General features: G+C 37.4%; 1 protein-coding gene across 1 annotated transcript in view; it reads right to left on the minus strand.

Moving 5' to 3' along the window:
• Positions 1-14,827, minus strand: part of aga (aspartylglucosaminidase) — a 17,303-nt gene extending 2,476 nt beyond the window's left edge. Inside the window, exons 1-8 of the mRNA XM_008421058.3 lie at positions 14,531-14,827; positions 11,162-11,315; positions 10,144-10,256; positions 8,749-8,861; positions 6,542-6,650; positions 6,054-6,129; positions 4,250-4,357; positions 1,468-1,601 (exon numbers count right to left, since the gene is read on the minus strand). Coding sequence (XP_008419280.1) covers positions 1,468-1,601; positions 4,250-4,357; positions 6,054-6,129; positions 6,542-6,650; positions 8,749-8,861; positions 10,144-10,256; positions 11,162-11,315; positions 14,531-14,639 — 916 coding nt within the window. The 5' untranslated portion in view covers positions 14,640-14,827. The remainder of the gene's footprint in view (positions 1-1,467; positions 1,602-4,249; positions 4,358-6,053; positions 6,130-6,541; positions 6,651-8,748; positions 8,862-10,143; positions 10,257-11,161; positions 11,316-14,530) is intronic.
• Positions 14,828-15,892: the final 1,065 nt, after the last annotated feature.

Genomic DNA, 15,892 nt, shown 5'->3' on the forward strand with positions numbered 1-15,892 from the left:
ATTGAAAGAACTGAGAACAATTGGAAAAATATAGAAGGAAGCAGCCATTGTTTGAAAAATGAAGGCAAGCAAGGAAGATTTTCCAACAGATGATGGAGAGGATAGACGCATGGACCTTATAAACTAATAAAGATAAGACCAGACATGATTTAGATTTTTTTTTTTTAAAGAAAGGGGAGGTCAACCAAAAAATATGTACATTTTGAGCTTACATAGACTTTATTTGGTAACACTTTATTTGAAGGGGGGGTGAATAAGACTGTAATGACACTGTCATAAACATGTCATAACACCCGTCATGAACATGAATAAGCCTTCATGAATATTTATGACTGTCATAAACATGTCATAACACCCGTCATGAACATGAATAAGCCTTCATGAATATTTATGACTGTCATAAACATGTCATAACACCCGTCATGAACATGAATAAGCCTTCATGAATATTTATGACTGTCATAAACATGTCATAACACCCGTCATGAACATGAATAAGCCTTCATGAATATTTATGACTGTTGTCATAAAGTGTAATTCGGTAAATTATGACACTTTTAATACAAAGTTGACATTATTCAAAATGTCTTTGTTATGACAACTTGACATTAACCAATAAATCATTACTGATATAAAGTTGTTATAAAAGTATTACTGATTTCACTTTAAAAATTAAGTATCTTTATTTTATTAGAGGTAAAGTTTAAACAGTAATGATTTCTTGGTTAATGTCAAGTTGTCATAAAGACATTTTGAATAATGTCAACTTTGTATTAAAAGTGTCATAATTTACCGAATTACACTTTATGACAACAGTCATAAATATTCATAAAGACTTATTCGTGTTCATGACGGGTGTTATGACATGTTTATGACAGTGACATGACAGTCTTATTCACACCCCTTCAAATAAAGTGCTACCCTTTATTTTAAGCTATGATATTGGTGAACAGTGTGGAATTAATGAAAGCATATTCAAATGTTTCAACTGAGGTTAAAACTGAAATATAAGCTTCAGTTTGGGGTTTTATTTAATCTGTACGTCTGATCCCAGAGGAATCGTTGCATCACAGGTCATGAACCTCACTGCATGTCACTGGATCAAACATTCCTGTCAAAGACGGATATCTGTCTGCTGTCAAGTGTTTTTTTTTTTTTGGCGGGGGTGAATTTTCATAAATTAAACTACAGAAAAAAGAGCAATGTTTGTGTCAGGCTGCTATTTCTTTAAAAATGTTCTGGCTCTGGACTAAAGATACATGGAGAAGATGTTAATATCCAAACCTGGAAATGAACTTTTTAGGCTTCATTCATGCAGGGCTGTCTTGTGAAAAAAAGTTGTATATTAACATCATAGCACTATTAGGTGAAATTCAACCCATCACATTTAGTTTTCTCCCCCCTTCATCCCAGCGGGAATGCGTCATTACCTTTGGAAAGAGTCCATTTGTGAACCCGTACACTCACCATAATGGCCTGTTGTGTTAGCGCAGATTATGGCTCCAAAGAAGTCAGAGTAATGCCTCTTGATTCTGGAGATGGCCGACTTGCAGGCTGCTGAGGGATCGGCCCCGTTCCTCATCAGCTCCACAGCCAAGTAGCTGTTGGCAGCATGACATGGAGAAGACATGAGCAAAGCTAACAAGGCTGCAGAGGGTCACAGACCAGGATCATGCTAAAGATGCCTTCAGAATAATAATGTGGTCTGGAAATGAGCACAGAAAATAAACTTCAAGAAACGGTGAATCAGTGAGTTTCCTCTGCTTTTAAGTTGCTGGACGGTTAAATACCAAATGTTGTTAACCCTGTTAGCCTGAGGTCAGAGTGATAACACAAAGTTTATTTCATTACATTAGACATTTCCAGTACTGGTGGTACACCTACAATGTCCCCTTACACATTACACTACTTCTGTTTTTGTCACTTTTAAATGTTTCAGATTAAACTGTTAGTATCAAGCAAAGATAATCCAAGAAAATATGAAGCACTGTTTTTAAAAGATTACTTTATTAAACTAAGCTAATACCTGGCCATCAATGAAAATAGAATTGCTCACCAGAAAATTCACATCTTAGAGTGACAGAAAAAAAGGAGGGTTTGGAAGTGGCCTAGTCTAAGTCTAGGCTTAAATTCAATTGAGATGATGTGACTGAAGTTTTCTGCAAACAGTGTGGGCCAGGATTCCTCCAGAGATGTAAAAGACAGGGGAGCAATTACTTTTTCACATGCTTGGTTTGGACAGTTTTCTTCTTTTTCATGAAATAATGTTAAAAATAATTTTATTTTGGTCTAGTTATTTTTGTCTTTGAATTTGTTTGAGCTGAAAATATTAAAGTGACAAACCAAGGCTTTCTAAAAGTACTATTTATAAATCCTGCTCCCTTGTGAATCCTTCTGAACATACATCAAGATGTCCTTTGTTGCATGTTAGGTACCAGGAAACCAGGATTTTCTTCTTTTAAAGCAGTGCATTATGTCATTAAAGTCTAAAACTAGAGGCTGTTTCTCCTCAATATACACATCAGGGATGGTTATAAAAATATGGATAATGGTTAGCAGGTTGGCCTCCAATCACACCATTAGGAGGAGAAATGTGGGCTCACATAAACACATCGCAGTCTGTTAATAAGCACCTCTTCCAGAAGACAGATAAAAAAAAACAACAATCTTTTAAACAGACAGCCCTCAGATGTGTTCACCAAACTGGGCTGACATAAATAAAAGCTATAGCATAAAGAAATAAAAAAAAGGTAAAATCTCACTTCTGTTCAGAAATGTGCCGATGACAGTTTTGGGGCAACGTAGCCAAGCCTCTTTTTTTCTTCTCATTCTATTCATGTGTCTGGTGTTCGAGGGGTGACAGGAGCAGCTGAGTGTTTAAAACCAACACATCACAAATGTTGATATTCTTTGAGCATTTTTTGATGCTGAGGTGAAGCAAACAGAAAACTACGTTACAGTTGTGTTTTTAACGGTAGAAGAATAAAAATCAAACTTCAGAACCATGAGATGGATCCAGCCATCATGATGAAGACAGATCAGCTGTGTTTAAATAGCTGGAAACCATTTGAATACACAGCAGAGAGACTATTTTTATACGTTACACTAAAGATGTATCCCTTGACTTTCAAATCAACTATTAGATACATTCATATGACTGGCAAAGGTATTCATACCCCCATTTTTATCTTATTTTATGTAATACACCAACACACAGTAGTGCTTGATTTTGAAGTGGAGATTTTGCTAATAAAAAACTGAAAAGTGTGGCTTGAATTTGTATTCTATGTCCTTTGATCTAATACCTCAAAAATAAAAGGTGGAAGAAAATTAACAATAACACCTTCAATTTATAAAATGCTTTTCTTATCCCAAGGGAAAATTAAATGTTAAGTATCTTCAAAGACTCATTGGGATGGTGATGCTGTGGGCCGGATTGATCCTCTGTAGCAGTCAGTCTTGCAACTAATCTGAAGGGCCTCTGACTGAAGACCGTCTCTGAAGTGTCGTGACATGAAAACAGCTCAACATGCAGCAGAGCCGATATTCCACAGTAACATAACGCAATCAGTAGTAGGCAAGCTCTGCTAATCCGCCACATTTGCTTTTGTTGCTCCTCTTTAAATCTCCGTCTGGCTCTACAGTTAGAACGCTGGGCAGAAAGACGAAGTCAGGGTTATGATGTTTATCCATCGAAGAGATGGTTTGATCTTTGTTAAGTTTAATAGCTGCGCACTATCCTAAACCAGAGGAAATCATTTTCCAAATATTGCAAAGCCTCAACCAAAAAAATTATGCAAATAAATTCAGAAAAAGAACAAAGCAGAGTTAACATTGCAGATCTACTCCAACATACTGCCACCATGAGCGACGCAGTTCTAGAGTCAAGATCACACCGTCCTCATAGGTCAACAAAGTGGTGGCAGCATCTTGCTGTGGTGATTCTTTTATCCAAATTAAAAATGTGTTTAGATGCTAAAAGGACTTGAAACTGCGATGGATATTCACGGTTTAACAAGAACTGACAGGTTCAGATCGAGGAATGCTTTTGTGTTAGAATGGCCTAGTCAAAGTCCATAAAAGAAACCAACTGGGAACATGTGCAAAGCTGACAGACAAAACCCATAAGTGTTCTCAAGTATCGACTCAGGGCTGAATTCAGAGGTGGAAAACATGAAGGGTATGATCATGAAAGTGTCTGTGATGCCGTCTTCACGTTTCATCACTGGAAACAGAAAAAAAAAATCACCTGGGCAGGAAACGCATCATGATATCTCCGTCTCCAGTGGCGGCGGCGGCACCAGCTGAGCTGTCTGCGTAGGCTCCTGCTCCGATGATGGGGGAGTCCCCAACGCGGCTGCAGCACAACACACAGTAACAACATCTACAAGTCCTACACAACAAAATACACAAAACTGGATGTTTATTTCTCACTTGTTACAACCCAACATTTATTTGTTCCCAGAACTTAACATTTTCAAAAATAAACACTTGACCTTATTAATTAGTTAAAGTATTTATCAGTTAGTGCAATCAGCTTTTAAGTAGATATTATCCTGTGTCCTTCAGCTAAGTATTTATGCCACAATAGTGAGAAACCACAACATCCTAAAGCTTTTATACCTGATGCAAACGTATATTTGTTCATTTCATACTGAGAAGCAGCTTGTTGCTATAGATTGTGTCAAATTATAAAAGACTCATCTACCAATGTGAAAGTTCCAAGTAAATATTTCATGCTTGATTTAAGGCAGTCCACTACGAAGATGAAATATAATGTTAACTATATTTTTATTAGTTTGCAATGGAAGAGAAAATGCCTTTGAAGGAGGATTTTACATTCAGAAATACAGCCTGTTAGCTCTCCTCCAAAGTGGTGTTCCAGCAGCATGTTTTCACTGCAGATCAGAGGAAACGAACCAAACATGGCTTTAAAAGAACAACTTCACTCGTTTCCAGAAGGTTGCCAGATACTTGAAGTTTATGCAGAATCATTCAAACTAATTTTTTTTTAGCTTCAATGCACATCAAAGGGAAGATATTGACATAAGTTGCACGAATGGTAAATGTAAACATGGGCCTTGAAGGGTTTGAGAAACATTCAGGATGAAGTAATCATGTGAAGTTCAGCAACTGAAATATCCAAAATGGGACCAATTTTAGATATTTACCTAAAAAGATTCAAATGAATAAACAGCTTTTTATCATCACTTCTATTGCCATCACAGCCATACAGAGCAGGATTAAGTCAAATGATTTCAGGTTTTCATTCTACATCATGGACATCTGAGAACAAAGGTCAAAATATTATCATAAAATGATCAGTCCGTATTACCCACCTCTACATTACACTAAGTGAAGCTCTTTGGAACAAAGTCCATCTCTCATTTTTTTTCTTATCTTGCTCTGTACTTGATAAAATCAAATGTTGTGACTTATTAAAACTTCAGCACCTGTTGACAATGTAAACAAACAGCTGATTGTGTTTATTGCCAAGCACTGAGTGATGACTTGCTTTTATTTGTTCATAATGTCTTCGAGATCAAAATTCAAACTTGCTTCATTTTTCCTGTTCAAAAACTGAGCAGTAATCAGACAGAAAAAGTCTGCAGGCATGATTTTAAAATTCTCACAGCGGCTCCCTGCAAATAAACACAGAGCTGGGCAAACACACATTTCTCAGTATTTAGCATGAGAGGAGCCAGACTCTCTTTGACAGGCAGGAAAGTATTTTCTCCACCAACATGGTCATCTCCAAAGAGCTATTAGGCGAAAACTCGGAATCCAATTCATAAACATTCCTGAGACATGATCAATTGCTAAAAAAACACTCCGTCACCCTGAGAAGCATTATCCATTTCAGATCAATGTTGTAAGAAACTTTATAATGATTCTACAGGAAGGCCAAGAGAGGTTTAAAGATCGGTAGTCTCCATTAGGTGTAGTGTGAGTCTGTGTCTATCGGAGAGATTAAAGAGGAAAAATCAGCCCATATGGAAGAAAATATACTCAGAACATTGAAATTTTAGATCAGTGAAAACAAATCTACACACCCTGGAACCTTGTGTGACAGTCCATTAGTCGACGTTCCAGCAGCCATGTGACCGTCTTTATCCACGGCAATCATCCCTGGTGCAAAGAAAAAACTAAATGCAAGCTATTCAGTTTATTTGTAAAGAACCAATTCACAGCATAAAGTCGTTTCAATTCAATCACACATGCATTCCAACTGATAATCAAACAGTGCATTAAGCTCAGTTTATTATGCAAATGAGACATTCAAAAGTTTACATCTAAAGAAACCCAGCAGATTGCATCAAGTCATAGACTTGTAGCTTATAATAAGCTTATAGTTAAATTAATATAAAGTTTTATTATGAAATGGTACTGAAACAGATTCTGTTTTCTGAGTCGTGGTTCCCTGAATACACACTTAGAGGAAAAAGGATAATGAGCATTCCTTCATATCTGAACCCATACAGAACACAAGTATTGAACCATAGAAAGTAGAAAGCTGAGTCTGGGGCTCAGCAACACCTACCTATGGTGTCATGGGAGTGTATATTAACCTGCCGCTCTCCATTGCACTGTGTTTGCGCTGCCTTTGGTCCGTAGGGTCCACACGACGCTGACGGATCTGGACTGACGTTCTGTTGACAGATGATGAACAGAGATCATTTCTTCCATCTTGACTTTCATCCTGGGACTGATTCACCGCAGCAAAACACGACCCAAGAACCCAAAATTTTAAGCAGTTTTTTCAGCAGATTTTCAGTGGAAATGGTTTTGCATATAAAATCTGACAACTAACAAAGTAAAAAGTCATAAGTGAAGTTTCTCCATGTTCATTCGGAGTGGCTTTAGGTATCATTTCAGGTGTGATTACCTGAGAGCTTGGACTGGTTTGACCATCTCAGTTTAAGCTGCAGAGTAGTGTGATCAGTTTTTCTACCCAGTTAAAGTAGAAGTTTTATTCTGATAAAAACTAAAAACATCCACTTTTAATATCAGTGAAAAACAAGGACAACTTTTGCATCATTCTTTTGAGATTCAAGTGGCTCCTTTATTGATATAATAAGAATTATTATGTTATATTGCAATATTAGTATTCTAGTATCTCCGTTGGACAATGTCTACCACCCTGCGTGTGAAGCTGTAGCAGAACTGAAGACTTCCTTCAGTGCATCCTCTCTGCACAAAAGAGTGTTTTCACAGATCCTTCATTCCAGATATTAGACTTTATATCCATCACTGATCCCAACAAACTCAAACATCCCTGTGGATATTTGCAGTTTTTTCCCTTCTTGTAATAGTCTGTTGTATTTCTATGCACAAATATACATGCACATCTTGTGATTTTTTTTTAATAATCATTTTCTATTGTATTCTAGTACTTCAAATCAATTTTGACTTACATTTACCACCAAAAATCTTTTAAGAATGTGTGGTTAGCTTCTCTATTCAACCACATTTGGCTGCTATTCCAGCTGCAGTCTTTAAGGTGCTGCTGTACAGACGTCTTCTTTTTCCAAATAACCTCAGTTCAGTCAGACTGGAAGGAGATCATCTGAACCCAATCTGTAATCTGTACTGAATTGTCTTATTGTTGCTCAGAATGTGGTTTAGGAATGTCAGAATTGTGAAGGTGACGTTTCCACCTGAAAATCAAACTGACAAGCAGAAGTTGTGATGAACTCGGAACATCCTGCCCATCTTAGCTGATTCGCAAAACAAAGCAAGAAAACAAACTAAACATTTATAAATCTGATATTCTCAACAGCTGTACAAATAATTCATCAGTAGCATAAATCAACCAACAGCAGAAGTTTTTAAAAAGAATCCATTTTCAGCAAAGCTGTTTTCAGTTGTATTAAAGAACCACGATGTAACAAATGAAGACTTTAAACCCAACAGGTAATCTTTTCCTATTCCACAACCTTAACTGCTCTTCTTTAGGATGTATTTCCCGTTTGGATTTGCCATATTGATCCATATTTTTTCAAAAATGCCATACATCTCCTCCTGTAATTTTATACTGAAGATTCCTGACATAAAGCATTCGGTTCGCCTCAGAAGGTATCAGATATGGAAAAGGTTTAAGTTGAGTAAATCATGTTGCTTTAGAGACTGAGGTTTTTGCTCTGTCTTCTTTTCCGTAGATTTTCAGATTGCTTTAGATCAGGACTTTGACTAGGCCATTCTAACATATCCATTGCATCTTTGGCTGTATGTTTAGGGTGGTTGGTCTGCTGGAAGGCCTTCTTTTGCATTCAAGTCTTCTAATTAATTATATTAGAAGACATAAAGACACATTCTTTTAGAGTAATTGATTTATTAGTTACATTTTTAACCCAACTTCCAACATTCCTATCCACTCAGTCTGAGTTTTTCTGCACTGCAGATATTTCCAATAATAGCTCCAGGAACTTCAGAGCCATAAGTTTTGCTCCTAAAAGTATGAATAGAGAGAATTTGATCAATGGAACAGTGGATGATCTCTGGATACATAACGCCTCCCTGTTTCTATAGATGTTGTGACATTGTTGTGGAAATGAAGAGGAGTCTTTTGAAGAGAAGCAACAGCTCGTTGCTGTAGGGCATCACCTTTACCACAAAAGCTGACTTTTTTTTTTTTGAGGTACTTTAGTATGCCTGTCAATTTTCCCTTTTGAAATCAATCTTTTGGAAGCAGTGCGCCCGTGGCAGACACAAGCGAGAAAAGAAACAGCCTCACACACATGCACTTACCTTTCGATAATTAGGTTGGCAGTTGCCCTTCAGCCACTGTGAGAAAACATTCAAAGATTCGTTGGTAGTCAGGTCTTCTGCAACAAAGCCCATGTTTTCAGCAAACACAGAGGCTACGAAGAGAGAGGAAACACTTGGGTCAAGTTGCACATAGGAGACCATGTTGACCTCAGGTTAGGACTTAAAAAAGATTCACAGACAAAGAAGGGACTGCAAGCAATTTTAGTTCATTTCAGCATCGGTTTATCTGGTTTTAAAAGAGCTGCTGCTTTGAAAGGTTTTCATCATTCAACTGGGAGGAATGGCGTAGCAAATATGATGAATTGGTCATCAGAAGGATATCATGACATACAACAGAAATTATTAAATCTCCCAGATTTAATCATGTTCATAATAGTAAGTAAAGCTCCATATAAAAGATGTGCAGACGTTGAGAACAAAGTTCGTTCTGTTACAAAAAAAACAAGAAAGAAAAATGTTCTAAAGGAAAAAGGGATTATAGGTTGTTTAAAAAATTGCATCTGCAATTTTCTTTAGAAACTCAAACACTTCCTGTATGAACTGAAAAGTGCTTGAGATTGAGTTTTCATGTGAATCCCTGAACTAACATTTAGTTACATAAGCACTGCTTTTGACAGCTGCTTCATATCTGGACTGCATGGAGTCAAACAACTTCTACACCTCTGAACAGGTGAACAGCCCATGATGACTGGACTACATCCACAGGTTCTTAAGATCTCCTGGTTTTACCTCAAACTGAATGTTCAGTGTCTCCAGAGTCATTTGGTCAACAATGGGACTTTACAGGGAGCTTTCCTGATAGTGTTGGGTTTTAAAAACATCTGGAATTTCATCTCAATTTAAATATTAGAAACATATGTCCAGTTAAAAGCATTGATATGTCTGGCACTTATTGTTCCTGCTGCTTGTAAGCTGATTTGTGATGTTTGACTGCTAACATTTTGAACAGAACTGTACATCATGCTGGGATAAAAAGCTTCAGTTTTAGCTTCAGTTCCTGTGCATCCCTCTCTCCTCATCCTCAGCATAAAGGGAGCTCTTGAACAGGTTTTTTTTTGTACGACTAGTGCGCAATTATGCTCTTCAGGCTCAGGGGACTATATGACCCATGTGTTTTTCACTTACTCCTAATGATTGTCATTTCATTTAAAAGCCTATGCTGTGTCTAAAAGGTTTGGGTTCTAATTGAGATCATTAATGCAGATTCGAGCGTCCTCAGACGCTGAAAGCAGTTCCTTTTAGACTCTATAGAATTATACTAAAACAAGCCGTTATGTTAGAAATGCAATTTACATTCTGTGTGTTGTTCAAATAAATGAGTCCATTATTCCTGGCTGTATCACCCAGGGTGTATGAACAGCAATCCCCACATACCTGACTCTCCCACTAGCATCGTATGTTCAGTGCGCTCCATCACGGCTCTGGCGACTCCAATAGCATTTTTGATTCTCCTCAGGTTTGCCACTGCTCCCACCTCCATCGAGTTACTACTCAGAAAGCACACAGACAGGAGACCATCTGTGAGCAATATATCTCCATTATAAATCAGTGTTGGGGAAGATTACAAAGATCATATTCTTGAGATTCAAACGTGTGCACGGTTTTTTTCTTACAGATATAGTATTTATCTGTTGACTGCTCTACTGGATCATCAGGCAGGTGTTTGTCTTATGAATGCACAATGTGTCTGCTGGTGTTTATTAAATTTCTTCTCCATGTATATTGAATCGTGTAAAGGAAAATATCCACAAACAACATAGTCGTAACTGAGAAACAAAAAAGGGTAAAATTTCAGGGGGCATTCACTACAGAAAGAGTAAACAGCTTGCTACTCGTCCTTTGTTGTAAGCTGACATTTACTTCTCATTATAACTTCTGAGATTGTAAATGTTAGTATTTAAGGACCTAATAACTGGAACGCTTTCAGATCATAATGAGACTCTTAATTAGTACTTCCCTGCAGAAGGCTTGAAGGAAAGGTCAGCCAGTTAAGTGTGGAAATGGAAATAAGCAGCACAAATTGTAAAATAAGTAAATAAATAAAAATAAATATGTTGATAGCCGCATGTGACTGATTAGCATTTTTAAGATGTGAATCATGTAAACATACATTCTAATTTTAAACCTCTTCACATCATTTTTTTTCTGTCAATTTAAATATATTTCACACTCACATCAGATAGTATTGAAGCATTATGACTTAAAACAAAGCTGCTTTCACTTGGTTCTGTTTACAGTGCAAATGGTAGATAGCTATAAATAATAACCATATAAGAAAAAACATTTCCTGCGTATAATGCCGACTTCACTTGTAAATGTATCTGTTGTAAATTATTTTACTGTAAAAATTAAAATTTTTTCTTTGTGTAAAAGCACGGTGTCCGCCCATTACCCGTTCATGATCATGGCATCCAGTGTGGTTTCTCCAGTCTCATCAGGGCTGCCACCAAAGCCCACAGTGCCGTCACATTGGTCCACTTCACAGCGGGTGCAGCCCTCCTCCACGGCGTCCAGCACGGAGCCGCCGGACTGCAGGGCATGCCACGCTACGCAGAAAGACAACCAATCAGGATGCAGGGTCAGAGGTATGTTTCAGATGCCACAAACAGCATGAGAATAATACTCTGCAGGTCAGAAAAGTGTGTGAGATAAAACTTACCCAACCAGCATTAAAATTAAATACTATAAACCAATGGAAAGTAGCAGATTTTAGGTCAATAATAGAAAATATTTGCTGTTTTTGGAATCTAGAATAATTTTATAACCACAAACTCCGGTGTATTTCACACCAAGTTGAAAAGAAAATAATAAGAAGAAAAACCTTCAACTTCCCATGCTTGTTCAGCTTCCCTGTGACCCCACCCCATTCTGTTACCCCACAGAATGCTGCTGCCACCTCCAGGTCTGGTGGTGGGGATGGTGTATTTTGGGTAATGTGCAGGCACAAGGTTTCTTTTTTCTGCCTCTCAGGTCCTCTGAGCAAAACATCTTCTTCTGGCCTCTTTGCAACTGATTCTTGTCACTAGATTTGCTCACCTGAGGTGGCAGAGCTCTGCAGCTCCTCCAGAGCCATCATGGGCCTTTTGCTTTCTTCTATGATTATTGCCCTTCTTGTCTTGGCAAGACTGCATTTGGTAATTCTTCTATGTTTTGTCTGCAGACTGCACAGTTCTTCATGAAAAGCTCAAAGTAGGAAGTATTGTTTTATAACCTTACAAAATGGATCCATGAATTGGTTGCACAGGCATTTATTATGGGTTTCAGGGCAAAGGGGGGCTGAATAGAGATGAACTCCAGACTTTAGACTATTATTTGTAAAAACAAAAGAAGATTATTTATAATTTTCTTCCATTTTACATTTCTGCACAGCCTTGTGTTGGTCTCTCTCATGAAATCCCTCCAAAGCACAGCAAACTTTGCTTTCATAACGAGACGAAATGTGGAAAAGTTGGTGAAAAAGAAGCCGCATTTGGCAAAAACACAAATCTGTGCTGAGCCAAAACGAGTCAGTTTTGCATGATCTCCGAGATGACCAATGCGACGGCTTCCTGCTAAACAGGGGGGCTCACAAGCATTTGGTCACTGATCCCCTAAGAGCCCCTGAGGGATCAACACACCAACTGATGCTACAGCCATCATCTTCCCATTAAATGCTCTGGTTAGTTCAGCTTTATTTTCTTTTCAGTCCAAACCTAAATTATGTTTTTTTCCCCCTCTCTTTTACAAAAACAAGCAGAATAGAAGTGGAGATGATCCCGCTGATGCCTGTTACTGTAATCCCCCAATGGAAAACAGTTGCTGGGGTAAATTAACGGTTGCGGCTTGCATCGTTAAATATTTCCCACAAAATATTCCCGGGTGTATTTTTCAATTTCATTTCCTCTGCATGAAAAAAAAAAGAAAGAGCTGACAGACACCTGATGTATTAACAGGCATCCATCTATAAAAGAGCGAGACTCTCAGCTGAACTTAAATCATCGACGGCCCTGAGCTGATGCTTAAGATGTTTTGAATACCGTTTCTATCATTTTTGGCGCTGAGCTGTGCACCCACCGGAAATCGACTTGATGGATAAGTCACAAGCGACGGCGAAATATTTTCAGTTTCAATTTGAACATGTCCAATGTATCACCCTGAAGGAAATCAAACAGAGTGAGGGCAGGCCTGCTGGCGGCAGCTATGAAGCCTTGTGGGTTCAGCCTATTTCATACCCTCATCTAAGACTCGGCTGGTCTTTCATACGGATAAACTCTAGCTGAGTCACAAGTATACAAGAAAAAAAAATTAATGGTGTGAGTAGAGAAACGTGAAAGTAGCGGTTATGAATCGGCCAGGGCCTGAACTTAGCCACACATACACTCTGCAGGGACACACACACCCCTACACACACACACACACACACTCGTTTTTCTACTTTCATGGTTGAAAATTAGTCCAAGGGATTAATTTCTCAGGTATTAATAAGTTTGCAGCTAAGATGTAACACAAATATTTTCAGAGCTGCAACATTTGCATTTTTCATTATACATCCTAGTTTTATAATCATTTAGTCCGCAAGAGGCAAGTTAACAGCATATTCCTTTAGCTAATGAAAAGAAAGGGATTTTGAATATTCACAGAAATGTCCTTGTTCATAATTTCTCACAGGAAAAGGTGACATTTTAACCTATTATAACTAACAGAGATGAATCTAATCTAATCCCTCAGTCTGCTAATCAGACTGGTTGAAGATTTTATCTGTAAGGCAACAAAAGTCTATATGAAAATTAAGAAGGTTGTTTGAAATAAAAACAATATATAAATGTAATTATTCAATATAGATTTTTACAACAGCAGTAAATATTACAACCTGGTTGCTTTGCTCAGTTACAAGCTGATCTAAACATCCAACTGCTGAGCAAACTGGATTTTCAAGACTAAAGGAGAATCAAACTGAACAAGGTAAAAATGCAGCATTTTCTATTTTTTGTCAAAACAAATCAAAAACATTTCTACATTAAATGTCCTGGATTGACGTATTGTCACATGAGTGAGCGCAAACTAAAAGAATGGGTCTACTTCATTTCCAGCAGCCGTCAGCAGGGCTAATTACAAGCTGTGAAGGAGGAGTTTATGTCACGTGAACGCAAAAGAAAATGTATGCAGTTCAAATAACTGATTAATAAAAACAAATAATAATTACTGTGTCATATATTGAGTTATTTGCAGCATGATTCAGCAGATTGAGTGATTTTATTCATTCCATAAGGACTTTTTGTCAAATTAGGCAGAAGTGTTGATATATTGTCATCGAGAATATTTATTTTAAATACTATTATTAAATAATATTGTTGCAGAAAATTAAATTATAACTATAACTTAAATTAATCAGAGGAGGTAAATCCGTGTTTCATTGTTTTATTTAAAACAAATCATTTTTATCTCAATCGCCATTTTTAAAACTAAAATTAATATTGTTGGGTATAAAACATATTTGTTTTACATAAGCATTTGTGTTTCTTTTATTAGGAAATCTCAGTTCGAAAATATAATCCTACTAAGTTTTCAAAGTAAATTTGCTATTCATAATTAGACGGATGCACCGACGTATCGTTTGAAACCAATGAGGACCATATTCTTATGTACAGGGATTTGTGTGTAAACTCCACCCACGTCATTTGCCGCGCCGCTACATACAGCGGCATATAAATGGTGCGGACCGCACCTTTTCAAATCTGTTTAGTGAACATGTAAACACACACGAGAGGGGATTGCGACCTACCTGCAGCGGTTGCACTCTTAAATGGCCACGTGTTGATGACAAGCGGTAACGAGGTAAATCCAAGCCGAAAATACAGCATTAAAAGGAAAACATGGAGAGATAAAAGCATTTTTGCTCTGTTCTGTTCACTTATAGACACTAAAATATGAAGCTGTCAGGTGGCAAGATGTCACCTGACGGCAAACTAAAAATAAAGAGGAGATTTCAAACAGAAGTCGCTTCAAAGAGAACTACTTATCTTGTAGTTATCAGGATATTGCATTTAGACTTCCTTGTTGTGTCACATGCTGAGTGGGCGGGGTCGGCATTAAAGGGACATTACATCTTTCTTCAACTCGGGGTTTAGTAGACATTTACAAAATTAGATAGAAGACTGCCTGGGTTAAAAAATGTAAGGGAAACATTTTCGCATTGTTGCACAGTTATAAAAACAGACTGTATCCTGCATTTCCTGAATTTCCCCACAGCGGTACATTAAAAAGGAAAAGGATATTTCTATCCCATGGACAGTCCTTCAAGAAGCTGGTCCTACACCAGTTCCTAATGAATACTTGGATATAAACTTACCTGACTTAACATGCCAATATCTGCAGAAAATATTGGCAGATATTGTATTATTATATAATGGTATATAATAATACCATTATATTATTATTGGAATGATGTTAAGGAAGAGCAAAGCTTGCTTTCTGATTTGCTATTAATATTTGTTTTTAGTTAGTTTTTATCATATATGCAGAGAGAGAGTTTAAATAAGGCCACTTTTACATCTACAGGTGTATTTAAAGCAGAACTGCTAACGTTTCCAATAGTGCCTCTGGAAAAAAAAATTTTTTTTCCAGAGATCCACAGTTTAAGGGAATTGTTGACCCTTAAACTCAACAATAGTAACATTTGTAAAATGTTGCAGTAGTTGGACACGGACCTGCTCTCATATTAACTTACTCGACAAATGGCATCCACTTTTTTTATATAGGTGCACATCCTTTTGACTTGCTTCAGAGGGCACGCTCATTATTTACACCAGGATGCTCCAAGCTGACCACTTAAAAGGTGCAAAGTGAAACCTTGCTGTGCTGCTGGCAGATTGGGATCTCCGTGACTCCTCTCAAGGGTTTAATTTACATTGGAGACGGAAGGAAACCAAGGTAAGTATTTGCTGCATGTGCTTTTGTAGATGTTGGATGGTTTGTTTGTGCTTGGCAAATGTCAGCAAGCTGAATAAGCGACCCTTGTTGGCTATTGCTCACATTTTCTGATATTTTTTTCCTGCTCTGTTTGTAGCTTGAATCATATTCAGGATTTGTATTATGAATGTATATCATTTCTTATGGTTGTCCTTAGAATCGTTTCATAGTTGAT

The sequence above is a fragment of the Poecilia reticulata genome, chromosome 10, assembly GCF_904066995.2.
Source record: "Poecilia reticulata chromosome 10, P_reticulata-male-v2, whole genome shotgun sequence".
Taxonomy (NCBI): domain Eukaryota; kingdom Metazoa; phylum Chordata; class Actinopteri; order Cyprinodontiformes; family Poeciliidae; genus Poecilia; species Poecilia reticulata.